The sequence below is a fragment of the Kwoniella botswanensis genome, chromosome 3, assembly GCF_036426115.1.
Source record: "Kwoniella botswanensis chromosome 3, complete sequence".
Classification (NCBI taxonomy): domain Eukaryota; kingdom Fungi; phylum Basidiomycota; class Tremellomycetes; order Tremellales; family Cryptococcaceae; genus Kwoniella; species Kwoniella botswanensis.
The window spans coordinates 224,359-246,870 of NC_088601.1; the positions used below are offsets into that span (position 1 = coordinate 224,359).

At 44.3% G+C, this 22,512-nt stretch overlaps 10 protein-coding genes across 10 annotated transcripts; 5 read left to right on the forward strand and 5 right to left on the reverse strand.

Annotated features, from left to right (window-relative positions):
* Nucleotides 1–541: 541 nt before the first annotated feature.
* On the reverse strand, nt 542–2,138 carry L199_007954 (uncharacterized protein; the record flags this gene model as incomplete). Its single annotated transcript, XM_064893640.1, has 7 exons — nt 542–715; nt 787–860; nt 927–1,242; nt 1,329–1,394; nt 1,453–1,552; nt 1,628–1,764; nt 1,893–2,138. 7 exons carry the CDS (start codon nt 2,136–2,138, stop codon nt 542–544), a joined length of 1,113 nt encoding a protein of 370 aa, XP_064749712.1.
* A 1,092-nt stretch (nt 2,139–3,230) lies between these two features.
* L199_007955 (uncharacterized protein) lies at nt 3,231–5,809 on the forward strand (the record flags this gene model as incomplete). Its single annotated transcript, XM_064893641.1, has 4 exons — nt 3,231–3,254; nt 3,328–3,792; nt 3,860–4,575; nt 4,636–5,809. 4 exons carry the CDS (start codon nt 3,231–3,233, stop codon nt 5,807–5,809), a joined length of 2,379 nt encoding a protein of 792 aa, XP_064749713.1.
* Nucleotides 5,810–6,704: 895 nt separating this feature from the next.
* Nucleotides 6,705–8,725, forward strand: L199_007956 (uncharacterized protein; the record flags this gene model as incomplete). Its single annotated transcript, XM_064893642.1, has 6 exons — nt 6,705–6,966; nt 7,051–7,190; nt 7,262–7,333; nt 7,402–7,562; nt 7,640–7,874; nt 7,940–8,725. The coding sequence occupies 6 exons, from the start codon at nt 6,705–6,707 to the stop codon at nt 8,723–8,725; spliced, it is 1,656 nt and encodes a 551-aa protein (XP_064749714.1).
* Nucleotides 8,726–9,631: 906 nt separating this feature from the next.
* Nucleotides 9,632–11,107, reverse strand: L199_007957 (uncharacterized protein; the record flags this gene model as incomplete). Its single annotated transcript, XM_064893643.1, has 6 exons — nt 9,632–9,683; nt 9,748–9,829; nt 9,966–10,126; nt 10,231–10,419; nt 10,559–10,692; nt 10,844–11,107. The coding sequence occupies 6 exons, from the start codon at nt 11,105–11,107 to the stop codon at nt 9,632–9,634; spliced, it is 882 nt and encodes a 293-aa protein (XP_064749715.1).
* A 629-nt stretch (nt 11,108–11,736) lies between these two features.
* On the forward strand, nt 11,737–12,533 carry L199_007958 (uncharacterized protein; the record flags this gene model as incomplete). Its single annotated transcript, XM_064893644.1, has 6 exons — nt 11,737–11,819; nt 11,879–11,999; nt 12,072–12,122; nt 12,203–12,243; nt 12,315–12,375; nt 12,486–12,533. The coding sequence occupies 6 exons, from the start codon at nt 11,737–11,739 to the stop codon at nt 12,531–12,533; spliced, it is 405 nt and encodes a 134-aa protein (XP_064749716.1).
* Nucleotides 12,534–13,173: 640 nt separating this feature from the next.
* Nucleotides 13,174–15,056, reverse strand: L199_007959 (uncharacterized protein; the record flags this gene model as incomplete). The annotated part of the gene is made up of 2 exons (XM_064893645.1): nt 13,174–13,376; nt 13,433–15,056. The coding sequence occupies 2 exons, from the start codon at nt 15,054–15,056 to the stop codon at nt 13,174–13,176; spliced, it is 1,827 nt and encodes a 608-aa protein (XP_064749717.1).
* A 154-nt stretch (nt 15,057–15,210) lies between these two features.
* On the reverse strand, nt 15,211–15,696 carry L199_007960 (uncharacterized protein; the record flags this gene model as incomplete). The annotated part of the gene is made up of 2 exons (XM_064893646.1): nt 15,211–15,503; nt 15,639–15,696. The coding sequence occupies 2 exons, from the start codon at nt 15,694–15,696 to the stop codon at nt 15,211–15,213; spliced, it is 351 nt and encodes a 116-aa protein (XP_064749718.1).
* Nucleotides 15,697–16,758: 1,062 nt separating this feature from the next.
* L199_007961 (uncharacterized protein) lies at nt 16,759–17,973 on the forward strand (the record flags this gene model as incomplete). Its single annotated transcript, XM_064893647.1, has 5 exons — nt 16,759–16,767; nt 16,834–17,059; nt 17,246–17,474; nt 17,703–17,806; nt 17,927–17,973. 5 exons carry the CDS (start codon nt 16,759–16,761, stop codon nt 17,971–17,973), a joined length of 615 nt encoding a protein of 204 aa, XP_064749719.1.
* Nucleotides 17,974–18,715: 742 nt separating this feature from the next.
* L199_007962 (uncharacterized protein) lies at nt 18,716–19,431 on the reverse strand (the record flags this gene model as incomplete). The annotated part of the gene is made up of 2 exons (XM_064893648.1): nt 18,716–19,166; nt 19,253–19,431. The coding sequence occupies 2 exons, from the start codon at nt 19,429–19,431 to the stop codon at nt 18,716–18,718; spliced, it is 630 nt and encodes a 209-aa protein (XP_064749720.1).
* A 1,705-nt stretch (nt 19,432–21,136) lies between these two features.
* On the forward strand, nt 21,137–22,387 carry L199_007963 (uncharacterized protein; the record flags this gene model as incomplete). Its single annotated transcript, XM_064893649.1, has 4 exons — nt 21,137–21,580; nt 21,668–21,772; nt 21,867–21,941; nt 22,016–22,387. The coding sequence occupies 4 exons, from the start codon at nt 21,137–21,139 to the stop codon at nt 22,385–22,387; spliced, it is 996 nt and encodes a 331-aa protein (XP_064749721.1).
* Between the last annotated feature and the right edge of the window lie 125 nt (nt 22,388–22,512).

The following is a 22,512-nucleotide window of genomic DNA, read 5'->3' on the forward strand; positions in this document are numbered from 1 at the left end:
GTTTTGAGAATCGAAAGGAGGTCATGCGTTTACGGTGATTGATAAAAATTCTTATTTTGATGAGAGGGTAGTGTGAAACGAGGTAAGTGGACTTTGTTCCTTGGGGCGGAACAGAAGGAAGCAGTATACCTGTGCACGGTCCGATGAGAGCGAGAAGGAGATAGTGAGGAAGTCGAGTGAGCAGTTCGGCCAAGGGGTAGGTGATTCGTGCTTGGTGTGTGGACCAAGGCAAGATGGATTTCGATTGGAGATACGTGTGATCATACAGATTGCCGGTGTTAGGGATGTGGCAGACAGGATTGAAAAAGGTATATCAAAGACTCTTGATTATGGTTCGTAATGATGTGGGGATGATCCGAATAGAAAGAATGATCGTTATCGTCTTCTCGCCTAGCTTCAATCTTCACATGTCATATCGAATATCCATGCCATTATCATGTCACTACGAAACAGTATCCATATCTATCAAAGCACGTAGAACATGACACCATACCACAAAACTCAACACTATCCAGGTGGATTCCTAATCAACCTCAAGAAGTTATAATCCCACAGCACTAGCTACCGTATCGTAACCCCTATCCTTCAATAAACTCAGATTGACAGGAGTCAGCGGCATACCTGTTTCGATAAATTTGATGATATTCTCAACTACTTCGCCGTTCATCGGTGGACCCATCGAGTCGGGTGCAGGAGCTACATGAGGAGATAAAGTCTATGGTAGGGAATCAGGTGTGGTCAACATCCTTATCGAATCAGTGTATCTTTAGAAGGGATGGGACTTACAACATCTGGATTGCTCATTAATCCTGGATGGACGGTAGGTTCATTCTCGAATACATCCAATGCTGCTCGCATTACTAACTCACATCTCTTTCGTCAATGCTTCATTCCTTTTTGCTTGGAAGAGGAGTTGATGAACATACCTTTACCACTATCCAGAGCATCCACCAAATCACTTTCCACCACCACCGGTCCTCTACTGACATTGACAATCATCACGCCATCCTTCATCTTCGCAATCGACTCCTTACAGATCAAACCTTTTGTCTCTTTCGTCAGAGGGCAAGTTAACACTATCACATCTGCTTCGGCGTACAATGCTTCGAGGGATCGATAGCCCCATGCTGGATGAGCTGTAGAAGATGGTCTTCGAGAATGGTAGATTATCGAGTTAGCGCCGATGGAAGTGAGTAGGTGGGCGACTTGAGTACCGATAGAGCCTAGACCTATTATACCGATCTGACATGTACACATCGACAATAAGCTCGAGTTTAAGAATGAAATCTGGATAAGAAGGAAGAATAGTTATGATAGGATGCACTTACAGTAGCGGTACGCCAATCTAGTGTTCGGACGTTGGCTCGCCATTTACCAGCTCTAACAGATAGATCCTGCGTTGGGAAATCAGCACAAGCTCGATCGACCAATAAGAAGAGGTGATTCGCTCACCTGAGGTGTTAAACCTCTCATGACCGATAGTATCAGCATCAAAGCTCCGTCTGCGGTACGCTTCCCGACTTGGGTAGGTGAATTGGCATACATCGCCCCGCTAAAAGCAAGTCGTCAAGATCAGCTTGAGGCCTTGTTACACCACCATCGCTCACTGACGGAAGCTCACACTTACGTGCTGGTTATCCAATCCACATCAACTTTATCGTACCCTGCACCCGGTCCCACATAAAGCTTACAATGGGGTGCTAGGGGTCCTAGTAAACCTTGATCCCATTTACCAGGGAAATTGTCGGTTATCATGAATAAGCCCTACGTGCATTCAAGATATATCAGCTATTTGTACCAGTCCCTTCTTCTTCTATCGATCATTGTAGATCGATAGTAGTATTTTGTCTTGGTATAACATTGAGAGTGGTGATGGACGAAAGAAAACTCACGCCGAAAGCTACGAAGGGACCCTCCGTTTCTACCACCTCCTTAATGAGAGGGACCATCTCCTCGTATCCTACTCTAGGTAGACAGTGGACCTCGGCAATCTCCCTCAGCTCATCATCAAATTTGGTTCCAGATCGATCACCGAATAGCAGTACCTTTGGTTTCGAGCTGCTTTGCGGTAGAGACGAGTGAGAAGTGGTGGGTGATGATTGTGAGGAAGATGAGTGGGGCGAGGAGGATGTAGACATGCTGTTGAGCGTATTACTTCGTTACTCGACCGTTGGATATGTACAAGAGGTCTTAGATTGGTGAGATAGGGGTGAGTATGAACAAGGATGTTGACCGATTAGTTAGATAAGAAGGGAAACTGAAGAGGGAAGAGAGAGAAAACAACAGTTATATGTACATTCCCATCTCACTTTGCTCTTTATACAATAGGATGTTCGCATATGACCGATTGACGTTTCCAAGCACATGCACAAGCACCAACATATTGCGCAATCAGTTTCATTCGTTTTCTCTCTTTCCAGTATCCCTATCGCTCCAGAGATAAGAGAAGTGAATTTTGTATGAATTTTGATGTTCTGAATGTCAAGTGGTCAGATACGGTGGAGGTGTACTCTCTCACAGTGTGATTTGTCGGTCGGAGCTTGTTTTTTACGGCCGGAACTTGTTTTTGGCACTATTTTAAATATATATCGGTCATGTCCATCGGTCTCTTCAACTGGTGAGCTGGTATATATGGAGTTCATATGTAAGCATGATCAGACGTACTCAGCGCACAGTGTAGTAGTATCTGAATGCCTGAGCTTGAAGGAATGCGAAGCGTGAACTTCGTTGTGCGGTAGGTAAGGTCCAATCAAAAGGACTTGTTGGCAAGTAGAAAAGCAATGTTTCATGTCGGACAGATTGATTCGCTCTCTCGACTTTGAAATTACAGGGGCATGTCTTTTCTGGCAGAGATACAAATATGTTATATCGCCATTCATACATTCGTGTGTCATTGGTGACGATACATATTCAACGGAATCTTCAGAGAGTATGTATATATATATATTTAGGTGTCAACAATCATTGCTCGGTCACGTGATCTATCAGCACCGACGTTTTTTCCGCGATGAAGGAAGCTTGGACCCTCTTGATCAAAGGAACGCTCGGATCTCAATTGCACCGACACGCGATCCTTTCGGACCGGGTCATCCTATCGATATTCGTATCTTCGTTGGGACTTTTGTCGTCATGAGCTGGCATAGTGGAATATAAAGAACAATGCAGACGTAGTTGTCATGACAGTGGTTGACCAACTGGCTGATTGCTAACCAGGAGACATCGTAATCATCATGGTATTCCCAGAGGTGCAAAAGGTGAGTCAATATCTCTCGGGATCGTTGATATCATGATATCATGCTGATGCTGACATACGGACGACGTGTTCAGACAATCAATACCCTTCAAGCGAATTGGGTCTGGGTCCCAAACTGGATTGACTCCTCATCAGACAACACCGCTGCTCGCCTGGTCTCCTTCACACGTACTGTCAACCTCAAAAGCAAACCCTCCGAAGCTTTGTTACACTTTTCTGCTGATACGAGGTACAAGCTCATCGTCAATGGGCGTAGAGTCGCAGTTGGTCCATCAAGGAGTCACTCAACAATATGGTATTACGACACCTTAGATATTTCCCCTTGGCTCACTGAAGGGGAGAATAAAGTGGAGTTCCTGGTTATTAGGTATTTCGCAGGCTCGAGAGGTGGTATGCCCTTTGAGAGGACTACTTTCCCGGGATTCACGTGTATTGGAAAGGTCGGAGATGAAGATCTAGCTTCTGCTAAAGGATGGACTGCTGTGGTAGATGATAGTAGGAAATATCCCACGGGATTGCAGGATGACGTTTTCCTTCATGTAAGTGCTGCTATCTAAACACCCTTTTCTTTGATCATATACATGATTGACCTTGAATCTCTATCAGATCAACGAGAGAGTTTCCCCTATCCCTCTGAACGAATCAGTAACACCTGTTCCTTATTCACTCAAAACTTTGAATGGAGAATTGGCTCCATGGCGATTGCGACCTAGAGAGATCCCTCTGCCCGAAGGCAGTTCCGTATCAGCAAACACGATTAACTCAATCCAGAGCAATTCGACGCAAGATGAGTGGGCAGACTACCTATCTGGTAAAGGTGTGGTTTCACTCGAAGCGAATACCAAACATTCACTCGATATTCAAGCGGACGTTCATTCGACAGCGTTCGTCCGATGGTCTTTCACCTCGAAGAAAGACACTCAGATCAAATTGAAACTTACTTACTCAGAAGGGTATGAGCTAGAGCCCAGATTCTATCCTTGGCTTCGAACAAAGGCAGATCGTCTCGATTCCAAGAATGGTTTCTTGCTTGGACCGTACGATGAGATTACCCTTGACATTCCAGCGGGTCAGGAGGTTACATATGAGCCATTCTGGTTCAGGACTTTCAGACTTATCCGGTTCCAGGTCGAAGTTGGTGCTGGCCCTGTAGAACTTGTTTCGTTTAATGCTACCCAGGTAAATTATCCTCTGGCTGTCAAGGGCAGCTGGCAAGAAGTCGTAGATGAGTATAGTGAGAGGATATGGGATGTCTCGATTCGAACTTTGAGGAATTGCATGTTTGATGGATATTCGGATTGTCCATTTTATGAACAATTACAGTAAGTCTGATCACATCCTGCGCCCTTAACTTATCATCGTGCTGACAAGGTTCAATACAGGTATTCAGGAGACAGTCGATCAGTTGGATTATTCCATTACCTGATCTCAGGCGATGACAAACTCATGCGACAGGCCATTACCAACTTTGCCGCCTCGATCACACCTGAAGGTCTAACCCAATCAAGATTCCCTTCTCACGTCCCACAGATCATCGCTGGCTTTTCGCTATATTGGATTCTGCAGATCTGCGACCATCACTTGTTCTTTGGTGATACACCTTACTCCAAATCGTTTGTTCCCAAGATCGATGGCGTATTTGAATTCTTCGATCAACACATCGACGAACTAGGCTTGGTATCCGGTATCTCCGAAGATGTTTGGCAATATTGCGATTGGGTTACCACATGGTCTGCAACGGATGATCATCCCGATAAAGGTGTACCCACCTCTGGTCGAAAATCCAATCGACACACATATCTCAGTTTACTCTATGCCTACGTGCTCAAACAGGCCGCAGGACTATTACGTCAAGTTGGTCGACCAGGTAATGCAGCAGAGTACGAAAGCCGTGCCGAATCGCTTAGAAAGGCAATCAAGAAACATTGTTATGATGGAGAATACTTTACGGACTCAACTAGCGATATAGCAAAAGGAGATGATCTGGCTTATTCACAACACTGTCAAGTATTTGCTGTACTTGCTGGAATAACCACCACGGAAGAAAGTATCAGAATACTCAAGGGTTCGTTCAACGATCCGAAATTCTCGAAATGCTCGTACGTGATGATATTCTACGCTCTACGTGCTTTCTCACAGGCAAGTGATGAATTGTATGAAAGCAATTATGCGACTGTATGGAACCCCTGGAAAAGGATGTTAGATAATGGATTGACGACTTGGGAAGAAGACGATGTGAGACAAAGATCGGATTGTCATGCGTGGGGATCAGTACCGATCTATGAGTTTTGTACGGAAGTGGCTGGTATAAAGGTTATCGCTCCCGGCTGTAGTAAGATTCTGTTCAAACCTCGACTAAGTCTATCAGAGGAGTTGGAAGTGAAAGTGGCTTTAGGTAAAGATAATCTAGCGCAAATTTCGTGGAAGAAAGAAAAGGATGGTAAAGGAAAGACAGTCAAGCTGGTATTGCAAAGAAAGATACACGTGATTAGTCAATTGCCCGGTGGGAAAGAAGAAGATCACGGTGAAGTCGCAGAGCTGAGGTTTGTAGTATGAGCCAACAACGTGTTTTGATAGTTTCTTTGCATGCATCTATAGAATCCGAACAGAGTGTCTTCGAGTGCAGCATGGTGGCATCATGGAAATAGTACCACTGTTTTAGTGGTGCACGAAATATCGAGGTGGCCTTCGAGTTTGACCACGTTGACCAAGTTCTGAACAAGAGGCTGATGCTCGGAAGCTCGGGACAGACCCTTCTTTGGGATCATTCCTCCATTCATCCTCTCCATCGACATGCGGCTACGTTGATGCTAGTGATGTTAGTCGCAGCTTGGTGGTCTGCATGAAAGCCTCGGACCGGAATCCGAACAGGCGGTATGAGAATGATCCGTTTGCATCGTACCGTACTTGAGACGGTGCATTGATAGGTGATGGTTGTTTTAAGGTGGTGGGATTGAAATTGGACGAAAATAGCCTCAGAGGGGATGCGACAGCCCTACGGTACAGGTGTGTTCCGCGCGGCGCTTAAGGGCGAAACAGAAAAAGGAGAACAAAAAAGACAAAAGCCCCAAGGGAAAGAACGAAGGTTTTTTTTTTCCGGTTTAAACTTTACCGTATGATTCAGGAGAGGCACCACACACAGCCGCCGTTTTCAGGTTTAGATCTGAAAGGGTCACCTGCTTCTCCTTTCGCTCCCTCCGCAATGGTGGCTTTGTCTAAGAAGGCCCGAAAAATGTTCGATTTCTTACGAGATGATGAGGAGAGGATGATGAATACATCGCTATATTGATATACCGTTGTACCGTTTTGCAAAGGTGCTCCGGATGGTCCTCCATGGGCAGCTGATGGTATATATAGTGTAAAGTATGTCAAGCATGATCGAGTTCTCAATTCTCATCCATAAGACTGTCATATAGGTTCGCATACCAAACCGACAATACATCTAGTTAAGATGGCTCAAGCTCAAATTACCCCAGAGCGAAACCACGATATCGTACCTGTGTCTCTGGACATGGACGAGAAGAACAATGAACTGGTCCATCAAGATCATCTCCAAACAGCCGAGGAGATCAGAAGGACCATGTCGAAAGGTGGTCAAGTCCAGATGAGATCGAAGCATGACGATCTTGGTGTCTGGGCTGCTGTCAAGCAGAATAAGAAGATCGCACTCGTAGCTATGGCAGCTGCTTTCAGTGCTTCTTTGGAAGGTTATCGTAAGTCAACGTAACGCTGTTCTTCACATTCCCGGTTACACTATGCGGGGCTAGTAGCTGATGGTATTGCGTGAATCAATATAGAAATCAATTTGAATGGTGGTATTGTCTCCAACAAGGGATTCATCGCGATCATGCCTCGAGATGCCAAAGGTGCTATACTCGGTAAATATGTTTCGGCTTGGGGTGGTATTCAATCTACTGGTCAGACTTTAGGTCAAATCGTAAGTAGCTTGATACATATTTACGCATATCGGTCATATCCGACTGTGGCTGATTTTTCCTTCGACCGTAGTTTTTGCAATACTTGACCGACTACCTCGGAAGAAAAGCTGCTATGTACACTCTTTTCGTCTTCCTCGTCGCAGTGAGTCGCCCTAGAATGGCCAAGTATACCCCTGTGCCCGATACTGATGATCTTGGCTTCGATTGCAGAGTGTTATCGCCGAAAGTTTAGTCAAAGGATGGGAAACCTGGTTGATCGCCAAGCTGTTCTCCGGTATCGGAGTGGGAATGCTTCAATCCACTCTTCCTGTCTACTTGGCTGAGATTTCCCCAGTTCAGCTTAGAGGGTTATTCATCAACGCATACACTTTGTGAGTCTGAGTTCAGTCGCGTTGGTACCGAATGTGGCACTTTGTTCGCTTGACTGACATTTATTTTGGTCTCACAGCTGGTTCTGTTTGGGTCAACTTTTGGCTGGTGTCGCATTGAACAAACTACAAACCGGACATTTCAAGACTGCTATCTACACTCAATGGGGTATGATCGGAATTATGGGAATCATCTTCGTCCTCCTTCCCGAGTCTCCGTGGTGGCTAGTCAGCAAAAACAAACTCGACAAAGCTAGTAAAATGCTGCAGAGGTATTACGGTCATATTGAGGGTTATAACGTCTCAGATGAAGTCGTAAGTCATACCTCTGATGCCGAAACGCGCGTGACAATAGCTGAGTGTGGCACTTTCCCTAATAGGCCATTATGACAGCCACGATTGAAACTGAAAGACAGACCGCCGCTAGGGAGGGCCAGGAAGGTCATTGGGCCGTTTTCCAAGGTCGCAACCTTCTCAGACTCATTATCGCTGCTTTGCCAAAGATTATACAGCAGTTCGTCGGTCTCTCGGTATTTAACAGCTACTCTACATACTTCTTCCAACTCGCCGGGAACAAAAATCCATTCTTGGTAACGGTAATCCTCGGTTGCGTCCAACTTCTCGCCATGATAATCACTGCCTCATTGTCGGATGCCGTTGGACGAAGACCCCTTACTGTCTACCCTTACGGAGTGACCAGTTTGAGTGTTTTGGCATTGGGTATCATCGGATGTTTCGACTATTCAAGTAAATCACTCGGTTCACTCTTGATCTTCTTCGCGTGTCTCGCCACATTCACCACTACCGGTGCTTCCGCCATTGGATATGCCTACGCAAGTGAAATCCCTTCGCAGAGATTACGAGCGAAGACTGCTGGATGGGGTTTAGCCTTTTCCAACATGGTCGCCATCATGTTCAGTTTCTGTACACCTTTGATGTTGAATGGTAATGCTCATTGGGGAGTCAAGACGGGATTCTTCTTCGCTGGTACTGGTACAGTCAGTACTATCGTGGGCTGGTTCCTCTTGCCCGAGGTCACCAAGCGATCTCCAGCAGAGATCGACGAGCTCTTCGAGAAGAAGGTGCCTCTCAGGAAGTTCAAGGGTTACGTCACGGACGTTCAAATGGTTGCGGAGGAGAACAAGAGGATGCAAGAGGGTCATTAGGCTGGTGCCACGGATGTACGAAAGGCAGCTGTAGTGGTGTGTATCTTAATTTAACATAGGTAGTCGTTTAAAGTCTACAACAACTTGGTCATTTGTTTGAATTTTCCGTAAAAATCAAAGATAACAACATAAAGTCGCTATTTTCGCAGTAATATATAGCTTTCTGCCTGTCGATGCAACGTATAAGCTTTGTGCTGCATCCTTGCCGTGCCTTGACAATCCGCAATGTCAATCGATATTGATTTTGTCGGTGTGAGATTCTGGCAGATCAACCCTTGAAATGCAAGCTGCATACTTAGCCAAAATCAATGGGGGATGGTTGGAGGTTTCAAGCTAATGTATGACTATCCTGCAAATTTTCTACATCTTTGAGGACCGGTTTTGATTTCCTATGCCGGGCATTGACCTTACTCGCATCCAGATGGACATCAGCTCCTACTTTTTCTCTTGATATAGCAGTCAGATCATGACCCAGACCGGAATAAACTCGCCACAAACTGGCTAAACAGTATTCACTCGAACTACATGTATATTCCCTATCATAAACATAAGCCCCCCTCTCTGCTCCTCCGCATGAACATGCACTGTTAGATGACCTCAGAGGAAGCTCATAGCAGATGCCAGGTCTAATGGACACGCACCGTGGGTCTACGAGCCTCGTTTGCTTCTTTACGGGACAATACACCACTCAATCAGATCAAATCCCTCTACAGAAATCAAATATCATAATTAATGTCTCTTCATCCACTGAGATGGTTACAATATCAGAGATGTAGAGATATGTCACAGCAATTGCACGATAGCGTAGCATGCATTCATCTGTCCAAGCCATGTGAATTCCCTTCAAATCGCTTAAATCTACCGAAGACCTCAAAATACAAGAAATACATATAAGCGTTCACATCCCTATCCCTTCCCTACACTTGCTTCCCAATGCTGATCATACAACTTGAATGTGCTATATGAAACCCAACATCAGCTTTACGACCAGAAAAGTTCCGGTTTGTCAGTACTAAGCTCACCTGATTAGACCCGATAGCAAGCCAGTAAAGCATTTCATAGGTTCTTCTAACAATGGGAAGTTCAACTCGAACACGTCGTATGCTGAATATTCCAAATTAGAGATGAACATCTGTCAGTCGAGTCACGTGAAGTACGAATGATTTCGATGTAAAGAGGATAAAGATGAACATGAAGGTAGAGGTGGATCGAAGACGAAGAAGAGTGAACAGCTACTTACAGACGAACGCAAGATCCGCTAATAATTTCCTATTTGTCCAATTGGTCTCCTTCAGCTCATTCCTCCTCTTGTCCAAGGATGCAGATGAATTGGCAATTTTCGGTATGGTCTTTATATGGAGCTTGTATAATCCCATGATCGTCGTTAAAAGCCAGAACCGACTATACAATACAAGCACATATCAGTATTCTCACTTATGAGAGACACAGAGTGTGAGGGGAACAAGGTGATATGATTTTGATGAATAGTATGATCAATCACGTACTTTGCCCATACATCCGCTATCTTCCCTGTTCGTTTCCCCACCAAACCCAATTTAGCCAAACAGTATATATCGTCCGACAGAGCCGAGAAGAGGTCGATGAGGTGTCCGACGAGTGTGCGGGGAGACATTGGTTCGTGCGATAGGAGGTCAGATAGGGGATGTAATGGGTTAAGGAGGAGGAGGCATTTTCTGTAAATCACCATCAACCGTGAAACATCAGCCATAGCTCGGAATGTCGCTGATCTCATTCAATCTGGGAAAATCATATGTGTCTCATTTTCATGATGATGGTTATCGGGAGAAGGAGGGAGATGAAACGTAGACTCACCTGGTCATGGATAAACCAGAGATGGCTATTTTCATTCTTTTCGAATTCGACTTGAACCAAGGTGATAAAGGTCGTATCCTCGATATTAGCGATAATAAGTAAAGGTAGGTCCGTAAGGAGTATTGTATACATTTCTGCGGTGGGTAAGATTATCATGTAAGTAATAGTAAGGGATGCTGATTCACATCGTGTACGGCGAATATTGTTTGAAGAGAAATGCTTGACTTGTCGATATCAATCACCCGCAGCGGTCTCTGTTGACCGACGACAAATAAATCAACTCACCAGCACCTTATCTCGTCCTTTACTAGTATCCATGATCCTCGCCAACACTTTCACCCCTGACGGTCCATCTCTATCCTCCTTCTCCTTGTGTTTTTGTATTTCATCTTTCTTTGCTGGCGGACTTATCAACCCCAAAGCATCCAGCCCGTTAGGTAGATTATCGACATCCCAAATTACCTCTCTCTCTTTTCCCGCTCCTGATCTGCGATTGGGGGGAGACTCGGTCCTCCATGATGAATCGAGTGAGATGGGCGGTATACTCATATTCATCGGTCTGAATTCAGAATTTGACGATAACGAGAATTGCTTGATGTGATGAGAGTTACTGTAAGACCAGGGTCGGTCAGTGGATGATTCTGCTTCCAAGGTCAGGTTCGAGGTGGATGTTGAGATTGGTGGTGATGGGTAATGATGTGGGTGTGGATGTGGGTGTGCTTTGGTCGTTGTCCAATAATTCGGGTGATAGGAAAATTGAGATTCCAATTGTTGATAACGACTGTTGCTTGCTTGTTGAGTGGTGGTCATAGGTCAGGATTGGATGTACATGGATGGTATGAATACGTTGTGAGACTAGGAGAGATATGGATCAGGCGATGTGTATAGACGTTGAATGGGATGATGAGCTATGGTCACGAGTGAGAAGATGAAGAAAGGATGAAGAAAAGTCAACAACAACGATTAACTTGATCGAAAACGCGTCAATTGTCAACATGAATTCAAGTCACATTCCTCGACATACTCCCCATTCATATATAATTACATACATACATATCGGCACTCTCAGCTGGCCATCGAAGTACAAGCACGACAAAGAATCACGATAGCTTACACCTGTAATACCATCACTGCGATATACGACTCAGTACAACGAGAAGAACGAAAGGTCCTACGCTATGTCCTCAAGGTTGAACGGTGCTCTCTCACCTCCTATACCACTCAACAATCGATCAGGTGCTTCTTCACCTCAGAGACAGAAGTGGGTCGGACTGAGTACAGAATGATACAACCAATCCAGCTGACAGATATGGTCCGTAGATTCCCTTCAGATACTTTACGTCCATATATCAAGACGCTCTTAACCAAGACACTGACAAATGCAAGTTGGGATTCGAATGATAAAGCCAAGATGGCAGCGTACAGTAAAGAGATCTCAGAGGTGAGTTGCAATCCCGACTCATACCTCACGAATCTCCAATGCTGATATACTCATATGATTGTATGCTCGTAGAGAGTGAAACAACGTATGATCGAAATTGAGCCTAGAGGATTCAAGTATATTGTGAGTTGGTAATTTACGTATTTTATTCCACACTGTATGATCTGAATATATAAGCTTATACAGTAAATGACCTTCTGTAGGTCACAACGACACTTTCTGAGAATGCTGGACAGGCAGGGAGGTAAGTCCGTACCATTTTGTATTATACGACTCATTCATAATTAGTAGCTGATCGAGCATTATGCCGAACAGAGCAGACATGTCATGTCATTGGGAAAATACAGATTCAGCCATTCAGGAGATGTTCAGTAATGTGAGTGCAGATCACCTCTTTTTTAGTACTGTATTCGAATGGTCTTGATCCATGTTCTTATTAGTGTAGACAATACTGCATTTGCTCATCCTATTGTATACCACTCGTAGGAATCGATAATCTTCGTCTGTATAGCGTTCGCTGTCCGATTACCTTGATCCTCATCGGAACCCAGAGTAGGTAATATCTCAACAAAACCAAAAGGAATCAAGACAACCTATATTTTAGTCACTGGATCCTGTCCTACGGCAACCCAGGTGAAGCTTTGGTTTCCTTTCTGACAATTGTAACGAGACAGTTCACATGGTCCTTGATCTCTTCTTGTCAATACAATCAGCAGTACTAGCCTAACATATGTTATAATTCGATTCCATATCATCATACTTATGACGCATGTATAATGACCTGAGCCCACGTAGAGAAACATATAATGCTTAAACATTGTTGTACAAATAATTGTAGATATGGCTGCATGTCATCACCTCTCCTTCATGGGACCTCCATCTCTTTTCTAAGAAAGTTGAAAATCTCCCAAAAGTGAATGAACGGTCGAGTGTGATGTGATGTGATGTGGGTGTGGTGGTTAAAGATACAGGATACGTATATATAAGGAAAAGAAAGGAATATGAATTCAACAGAGAACGAATAAATAACCCAAATCAGCGGGTATATCAGATTATAAGTGAAGGAAAAAGGAAAGAAGAATTACATGAACCGGTTTAAAAACGAAATGATACGTGTATAAAAATATATTTAAGATATTCATCCTCCTCTCTTTCTTTCCATTGGGATTTCGGATTATCGAATAGGTCTTCCATAAGCTGTTGGAATGGCCAAACCACAATCCCGATGTTGCATCAGTATAGCAGTCAATCGACCAACTTCTTCATGCATCGACTGAATCGTCTGTTGTAATCTTTCATTCTCGATGGTTAATCCTTCGACTTTCGATTGTAATTCGTTCAACCATGCTTTCTTACGTTGTCGACATTTCAGTGCGGCTAAAAGATCAAAAGTCAGCTTAAACATCACTCATCATTTCCTACCGATCACTTACCCTGTCTATTACGTTCCAAGAAATTCTTTCGTTTATCCTCCTCCGTCTCAGGTTTACCGCCATTATTCCCCATATCATACTTGCCGTCGTCATCATCCGAATCGCCCGAGTCGATACTTTCCTGTTTGGCCGATTTAGGCGGTGTCGAACCTTGCTGTGGACCAGCTGCGCCCATAGAATTCTTCTTTCCTTTCTTGGCTGGTTTCGCAGAACCAGGTCCTCCTCCAACATCCGATTTCCTCTTCTGACCCGCCTGAGCACCGTTGGCACCTTTCCCTTGACCTCGTCCACCTCTTGCGGGTGTACCACCTCTACCTTCCTCCTCGCGCTTGGACAGCTCCTGGTGCGCTTGGGACAACAAGAACAGTCCATTAGCAGCTTGAGAAGCGGCATTGGCACTCTGCTGAGCGTAGTCTACATGTGGCATTGGGACTGGTACAGCACCAGGGTGAGGTGGTCCCATTGCAGAGGCAAAGTAAGGTGGTCCAGGTTGTGGTCCTTGATTGGCTCGTGCCATCTCACCAAACACCCCAGTGAGAGCGGACAGCGTGTTTGGGGTGATAGTCTCTTGAGGCACCTCATTCTGAGAGTTGGTATGAGATAGACCATGATGCTGTTGTAAATGCGGAGGGATGGCTGAAGGCGGCTGTAAGGTGTTTCCATCACCTTGGATAGGGGGATGACCACCGTTCGCAGCGGCAGCGGCAGCTACATCGCTACCTTCGGCCAAAGGAGTCGAATTGGTGATACTGTTGAGGAACGCGGCGGTGTTAGGCGAAGGCATCGCGAGAGCACCAAGATTGGGTCCCATGAAAGAGTTGTAACCGGCAGGAGTGAAGCCGGATCCTGTTCCTGGGGTGAACCCAGTTCTAAATCCCGTCGATTCGAAAGCTGCCGCGCCTTCACTTGGATTACCGTTCGCTTCGTTCGGTCCACCTACACGATTGTTGGCGTTGTTTGGTTGGGGATTACCGCTCTGAGGTCCAGCAAGCATTGCCGGACTCAGCGGGCCGGATCGAAGGGAATTGGCAAGCCAGGGAAACTGACTTGGATCAGCTGCTGCTGGACTTGTCAGTGATGATAGAGGCGGTAAAGCGTTGTGACGTGTGCTGGTTGCGTCGGTGCCACGGGGAGGAGTGGTTCGGTCAGAGAGTGATGAGCTGGAGTGATGTGATGACCGAGAGAAGGACTGTTCGAATGGGTTGGGTTCTTGGTCGAAACGGGATCGTATGCCAGAGTTGGGGCGGATGGGAGGTCTTTGAGGGTTACTCTCTCCGTTGGTATCAGGATTGGGTGGTGGACCGAGTGGTTCGCCAACTGCTGTGGGAGATTTGGCTGTGTGAGGTATGCCGATGGGGTTGAAAGGTGTGATGATAGATGTCAATGGAGTTGAGATGGCATCGTCATCCAGGTCAACAATGAGGTCGTAATCGATCAACGAAGCGAGTGGAAGGGGAGTCGGTGAGGCAGGGGTTGAGAAAGAGGGAACGAAAGTGGTGAGTGGATCGAGAGGGAATGACGGAGCAGGGGATAAGAAACCGTCGTGACGTATGATAGGTGGTGGGACAATGGATAGCCGAGAATGAGAAGAAGCGAAGGATACGGCGTCAGCGATTCGTTTCATTCGAGAGGGATCGTGAGAGGGGGAAAGAATACAAGAATGTGAAGTATACGAGGGGATGGACACATGAGGAGAGGTGGTTAAGTATCCCCATCGACGAATGGACGATGGATCATCGACTCAGAAGGCAGAGTCGTCTCCCTCCGTTCGAGAAAAATCAAGATGAAAGGATGTTGACTCTTCGTGCGTGTCTCGAGCAGTAGCACAAGGGGATGGATGAATGGAAGGGACCAAGACCGGATGAGATATGCCAAAGAGCAGTACCAAACTCACCATCCCCGTTCTCCTTCTTCACTTCACCCTTTTCGTCCACTGGAGTAGCTTCGGATACTGTCACCTTGGCTACTGGTTTGTCTGAGGTCGAGCTGGTCGAGTTCGGTTCGTCAGGTTTCGATGCTGATTTGTTTTCGGTAGGCTTGATAGTAGCTGTGGAAGAAGAAGGACGAGAGACTGGCACAGGCAGGAAATGCGAATTGTGAGTTAGTTGTTAATTTCGGTATGATGTCATCGATGCAGAGCAGATGGGGAATGTTTGTTGATTTGTAAAGAAGTATTCTGGTGAATGCATGGGAAGTAAAAACTTACTGCTACCTGAGGACGAGGTTGATGGTAAGAGATGTGGTGCTTGTGCTACAGCTGCCATCTCGTATAATAGCGATGCACTATGGCTTTTGGTTGAGAAGACAGACCAACGGAGATTGGTAAGCTTATTTTGTTGGGACGAAACGGAATGTCCTGAACCCTCAGTACCAACTATGGTAGGGTATAACAGGTATCACTTTTGCTATGAACAAGATGACTTGTACTGAAGCGATGGACAGATGAGACGGATCAGAGACGTTTGAGTGGGAGGTCAAGGAGGTGGACCGGCGATGAGCGATGGAATGTAGGAATGGAGTGGCGAGATGTTATGCAGCAAATCGAGAGAGCAAGCGGAGAAGGAGAAAGCACGTTAGTTCAACTGAATTGCAAATCATAGGATAGTATAGCATAACGACCTGAACGTGGACAGGGGTGATGAAGAGATGAGATGAGGACCATCGATGAGATGTTCTTTTTTTCATCCCATCCATTCTTTCCATTTCTTTTCACCATCATCATGAAAGAATGCTTTTGCATGAAGTTGGGTGGATGGGATCAAATGGTAAAAGCTACTCACCTCTTTTGTGAATCTTAAATGGGTGTTGGCAGTAAGGCGGTGAGAGGGTCGTCGTACAGTACGGCCTGAGTATGGTATTGGATTGGTGACAGCTCGTAAGAGATGAGGTAGAGTAATGATGAAATTGAAAGAATGAAATGACGTCGAAGGTGTGGGTGTATGACCTCACCGATTCCCAAAATTTGAGCTTGGGTGCTCTGTTTTATGATTTGACACTCAAAGGAAGGGGATTCGCTTGACTAAGCAATAAACAAAAACCCAATCAAACTCACGAAAAAAAGGAAAAATTGCAAATTACCTATTATTCAAACAAGCGATTTATTGTATTTTATCCCAAGCCTCCCCTTGCCTATGCTTGGTGGATTCTTATGCCTAAAACCCATCAATTAGTCGCGTGCCTATTACACCTCGTGGCATCACGCGGAGTGAACGCTTCAAGTGGGATGTTGTTGCGACGTGTAGAGCTGACCAGCTGGTAGATATCAACTAGGTGATAGCAATCTTATCTACTCTCAACACTGGCTTACATAGACATAGAACGGCACAATGACATTGGTGAGTGTTCTGCACCAGCACACTGAACTCTCACGGTTATAGCTAATCTCTTCGGACGTTCCATAGTCCAACTTATCACTATACACCGTGACGGCTCTCCTCATACTCGACACAGAGGGTCAAAGGGTATTAGCGAAGTACTATAACCCACCACATCAAAGTACACCTTCGACCGGGATAGTAAATGATCTGGGGGTCGGTCAGGGTGGTCCAGGGATGGGAGGCTTGATAAGTTTGAAAGAGCAGAAGGCATTTGAGAAGAGTGTATTTGAGAAGATCCGAAGGGGTGGTGGTGAGTTGGTGTGGTCTCCCCTTTCTAATGTATCTCCAAGGCGACCTATATTCTTTAACAAGGAAATGAGGTGGTCATGACTTCTGATCGTATATACATACGAGTCAAGCACGTTCCCAATATCAGATATATCAGTCATCTCCAATACCTTACCTAAACATACTAATCTGTTCACTCATACTTCAGGCGAGATACATCCCCTCCCTCCTCACCTCATCATAACCCGCACCATCGTCGACCTGCACTTCATCATCGTCGGTCCTCTCTCGAGCAGCAACGAATTGATGTTGAACCAGACTCTCAGCGCATTCACCGATAGTGTACATCTGTTATTGAGAGGTCAGATCGAGAAGAGGAATGTACTGGAGGGATTGGATCTGGTGCTTTTAGCTGCGGATGAGACAGTTGATGATGGGTGAGTGGAATCAATCATCGGGGATAAAGTAAACGTGTAGAGAATGAAGATGGAAGGAAGTAGGAATGGATCAGGTGGAAGGAGTAGACACGTTGCCAAGGTATCACAGCTCGGCGGTCGTGTCAACAGGAAGCAGTGGAACGGTGATCAACTCATATCGAAGAAAGGATTCCAATCGCATGCTTCGTCTCGATGAAGTACTGACTCTGTCTACGTTGGTTGTTCCAGGATCATCCTCGAAACGGACGCAGCGGCAATCGCAGCCAGAGTCTCAAGACCTAAAGCGGATACGACTGATATAGTCATCAATGAACAAACCTTGTTGAATGCTTGTGAGTGTTGTTTCAGTTGAACAAGTCGATATTCTGAGGACATATCATTTTCAGAGAAGAGGTGTGCATTGTGGATTGTGGATTGTGAGATGTTGTTGCTAATTAGAATTATTTCTATAGATACTTCGTTTCGAGATAAAGTCTCTCAAAGGATCCAGCAGTTATAGACATGGAAATTTTGACTCGTGTCGAGTATGGCTGTGTAGATGAGGTCCACATGCTTTCATCAGAATGAGTTGATGGTGGAGAGGGATCTCGAACTTGGATGATGGATTAGAAACATTGTATACATAAAAATCAATGTAGAATTGACGTTCTTGGAAAGGACAGAACGTATATATACCCTAACATGCAAAATTGATAAATCGTTATCTCACTGTATATACAAAAATTGAGGTACAACGTAATTAGCCTGGCCGTCAGCTCTTCTGTTCTCTATTATCTATCCATGAGCAAAGAGAAACGGTTCATAAGGCACAGCATACATCTTGATTCGAAGTTCCCAGTCAGATCAAAATATCGCTTATACAGAATGGATGTCAAGGCATGTGCTGGTATTCTGACTATGATACTTCATATCGATACCAAGTTCGAGTATATGATAAGACTTAATATATAATACATAGTTTATTTGGTTTTCTTTTCTTTGTTTGTCTAAAATGTAGAGTATAGTTCTTACTATCCTATCGATACAGTATTATTTGTCATCATTAAAGTAAAAAAAGAAAGGTATCGTCCGTAAGTATGTTGTAATGTTCAATGACTAGCAAATTTTTCTTTGACTGGTCGATATTGATCTGACCTCTCCAAACCTTAGCTTATCTTTACTGGCTCTGATCTTCCCTTCTCCTCCAATCCAAAGAGCATCATTCGACCGATGCTGTATAGTCCAACAAACGGACTTCGCTCTTACACGAAACAAACGACCATCACACTCAAGACTCCCATGATCAGAACCTTATCCACTCCCCACCCGTCAATCCTTCCTTTCGACCCAGAGGTAGAGGATCCGGTATCGGACGCAGCAGCTACGACAGCCGCACTAGCCGATCCAGTCGTCGACGACTTGGTACCATTCGCAGTGGCACTAGCGGTAGCGAGACTGTTGGTGAGGAGCGAAAGTGTAGTGGATGGAGTAGGGTTGAAAGCTGCACTTTGACCTTGACTGAGGGTTTGTATGGAATCATCGCTTTCTTTTTCATCATCGTTGGTGGAAGGATAAAATGGTGAGACGATCTGACCGTCTTCGTCGGAAGATGAAGCTGAAGCAACAGCAGAAGAAACGGTGGGGGTTGTACCGGTCACAGTCGTGGTGGGCTCGGAGGAAGGTTGGAACATGATTAAAGAGGTGAGTGTTGATCTGTCATGATCAAAATCAAATTAGTATTCATATTACTTTGTATATATATTTTATGTGGATCTATGACATGGTATGTGATCACTCACGTATCTTTCTCACTCGCTACGCTAGTCCCTTGAATTCCCGTATCTCCAGCACCGGATGCTCGTTTCTTGATGAAGTTTTGAGCGTGTGGTGGAGGATTGATAGGATGTTCGGAGGATGGCTGGGGCTGGGGAAGTGAGAGAGCGATAGGGATAAGGGATAGAAGGAAGATGAGCTTCATGTCGTATATAGCTGTCCTTGGTGTTGTGAAATGAGTGTAGTGAGTTGCTGTAGGTGACCAGACCCTGTGTACTCTTTTTTTGAGTTTGAATGAGTGAGAGTGGTGGATATGTATGTTGACTATCTCTTCGATACGATGTTCCGACAATTAGTGATCAGTAGAAGTAGGAAGAGAAGAGGGATATATGTGATCAGTACTAGGGTATATATATAGTTGAGTAGACAGATAAACATTCTTTCCCTTCATCATCATCGTCTCCCATCTTGACACTACCACCCAAGAGTGGTTTAAAGTAAACAACAGTGCTTGTACTAGCAGTCAATCAAAGGAATCCATCTTCGCTTGTGTTAAAAACACACTAACATCACTAACATCGCTAAAATCAAGTTTAGCATCTTTTAGCATCGGTCCGAAACGTACCTATTATCTGAACTTTACCTAATCGGGAAATTTAGATTGGTTTCATGTGCATGGAATGCAGGGTCGTGAGGGGGATGGATTTATTTCGATGGTGTACCTTAGCGTGTGTCTATGGTGCACTGCTGTAACCTCATGACTAATGTTAAGATTATGACCTTAAAAGGTACCACGGATTGATTGTCATCGAAAACACTGCTATGCTTCTTCCGATGGAGCTATGGTCGACATGAATGTGATTACTATCTCAAAGAAGGTCGACTCAACATTCTTTGACTCTTTTGATTCGATGTGTATACATGTTCGGGTTTCATGACCCATGATCCATCACTCATCCTTCATCACTGTCTCACACTCGAGGTCTGGACTCTATCAGAATGATAATCATCGTTGAGCATATGTCCAAATAACCCTCTTATTTGTGTATCACGTTTTAATCCTACTCTAAGAGCAAAACCATAGAATCAAGTGGAACGATGTCATTCATTTTTCTTACAACCTCTATCCTGCTAACAATCAATAAGAATAACAGAACTAAAGTCAGCCAGTATAACTTGTCCTCTTAGCGTATTGATACTACTACGACACTTAAACTATCTCCTACCTCAATATGCAATCATCCAACAACTATCAAACATCCGATATGTCGAATCCCAATCATACTGCTCAACCTTCACAACAATCCAGTCAACTTCCATCAAACGTAGGATTGTATCCTACTATGAATGATTCTGGAGATTGGCGTTTGAACCAATCTTCTGGACAAGTCAGTCCACTTGGACAAGGACATGAACATGGACCTATGAACTTTGGATTTGGTGATACTCCCATTTCAGGTATTCCTACAACACCTTTACCTCACTTGAATCCACGATTCTTCGATCAAGGAGGTCAACCTATTCATCAAGGATTTCAACGATATCCTTTTATTTATTCTTCTTCTTTGATATATCCTCAACGAGCAAACCACAACTATAATCAGCGTGCTAGTTGGTTTTCTTCCGAAAAGCTTCAATTCAATCAGTTTCCTCAGATCAACCGGTATCATCCATACCATCAATATCAACATCAACATCAACAACCCTCATCCCATCCTCAGCCTTACCATCTACCCTATCTTGCTCAATACAATCAACAACCTCTTTACCCATCGCAGCTTAATTACCCATTCAACGTGCCACTTTCGAACATCTCGTCAGCTCAACCCGGGTGGTCATCTCGTCCTTTCGGTCCATCTTTATCATCTAACATAGGACTCTCCCAACACCTATAGCAACATCAAGCATCGATGTATACAGGTACTCAAGTTCCAAATAATGGACCTACTCAACCTGGTGGATCGATCGACAACCGTAATGGTATCAGCATCAGTGATGGATTGCCTTTCAATTCAGGTGTAAAGAGAGCTTTCAGTCAGGTAGACGAAGATGAAAATGATAAATCAAGTATGAATACCAATACCGATACCAAACGATCTCGTCAAAGTGTAAAGGTCAAAGTGAAAAGAGGAGGTAAATTGATTCATATTGATGGTTATACTCGAAAACCATTAGCTGGATGGGCAAATAAAAAAATTTGGTATGATTCGAAAGATGATTGGGATCATGTTAAATTCGCTTACTCAAATCACAATATCGCCCTATCCAATGTGGTTCTCTCAGAGACTCAAGGTGTGAACTGGGAGGAAGCTTGCAAAGATATGTTCGAATTGTTCTCTCAATGTGGTTCAATAGTGAGTCTAAAAATTGTTGTAAATAGGTTTGGATTTTGGATCTTTCGCTAATTGTGAGATACTGTATGATGGATAATGGTATTGTAGGAATCGATCTATCTTATGAAATCGAATACCGTTTCAGGTATATTGAGAGGTAAGATTGGAATTGATTTTAAAGAAAAGATAGGATATCTTAAAGCTTTGAATATGGTACGTACGCATCTTGACCTCATGATATCAGATGGTTTGCTGCATAAAATCATTTGATGCTGATGACATTCCAATACCAATACCAATACCGTAGCCAAAGGAAATGAGAGTGTATAATTCTGAAAAGATCGGAATTATGACAAGGAGATATGAGATAAATAAGACCTGGGTAAGTATTATCTTGATAATATTAGAAAGATCCGTGACAGTAGCTTAATTCGTGTTGTGTATCTCAAATTCAAGTTCTTGGCTCTTGAAAGTGAACTTCATCACTTGCAAAAAGATGCCATCATGTACGCATCGAAGATTGGTAAACATTCTGCTACTAGGTTCGGAATACCTCCTTCATCATTGAATCATGATATCCAACCGGTCGATTCGGTTTTGAGTTTCCTTCCATTTGAGGAATTACCTCAAGATTCTAGCTTGCCTAGGAGATTCCACTTGAGTCAATGGAAGAAATATAGAGAAAGATTAAGTAGGGATATGAATAAGATAAAGGACATTGACCTTGACGATAATGATGGTGATGGTGGTCATACGGAAAAAGAGGAAGTAAAGGTAGCGGATGTGAAAAACGAAGCTGAAATTGGAGATAGCAATGATGGAAACTAGAAGAGTACAATAAAGATGCTGGCTTCATGCTGATACACCTCTCGCGAAGATGACGGACGAAGAGAAATCTGCTAGTGTTGGTTCCGCACTTCCATACTCTTCTTACATTACCTGATGATATAAGT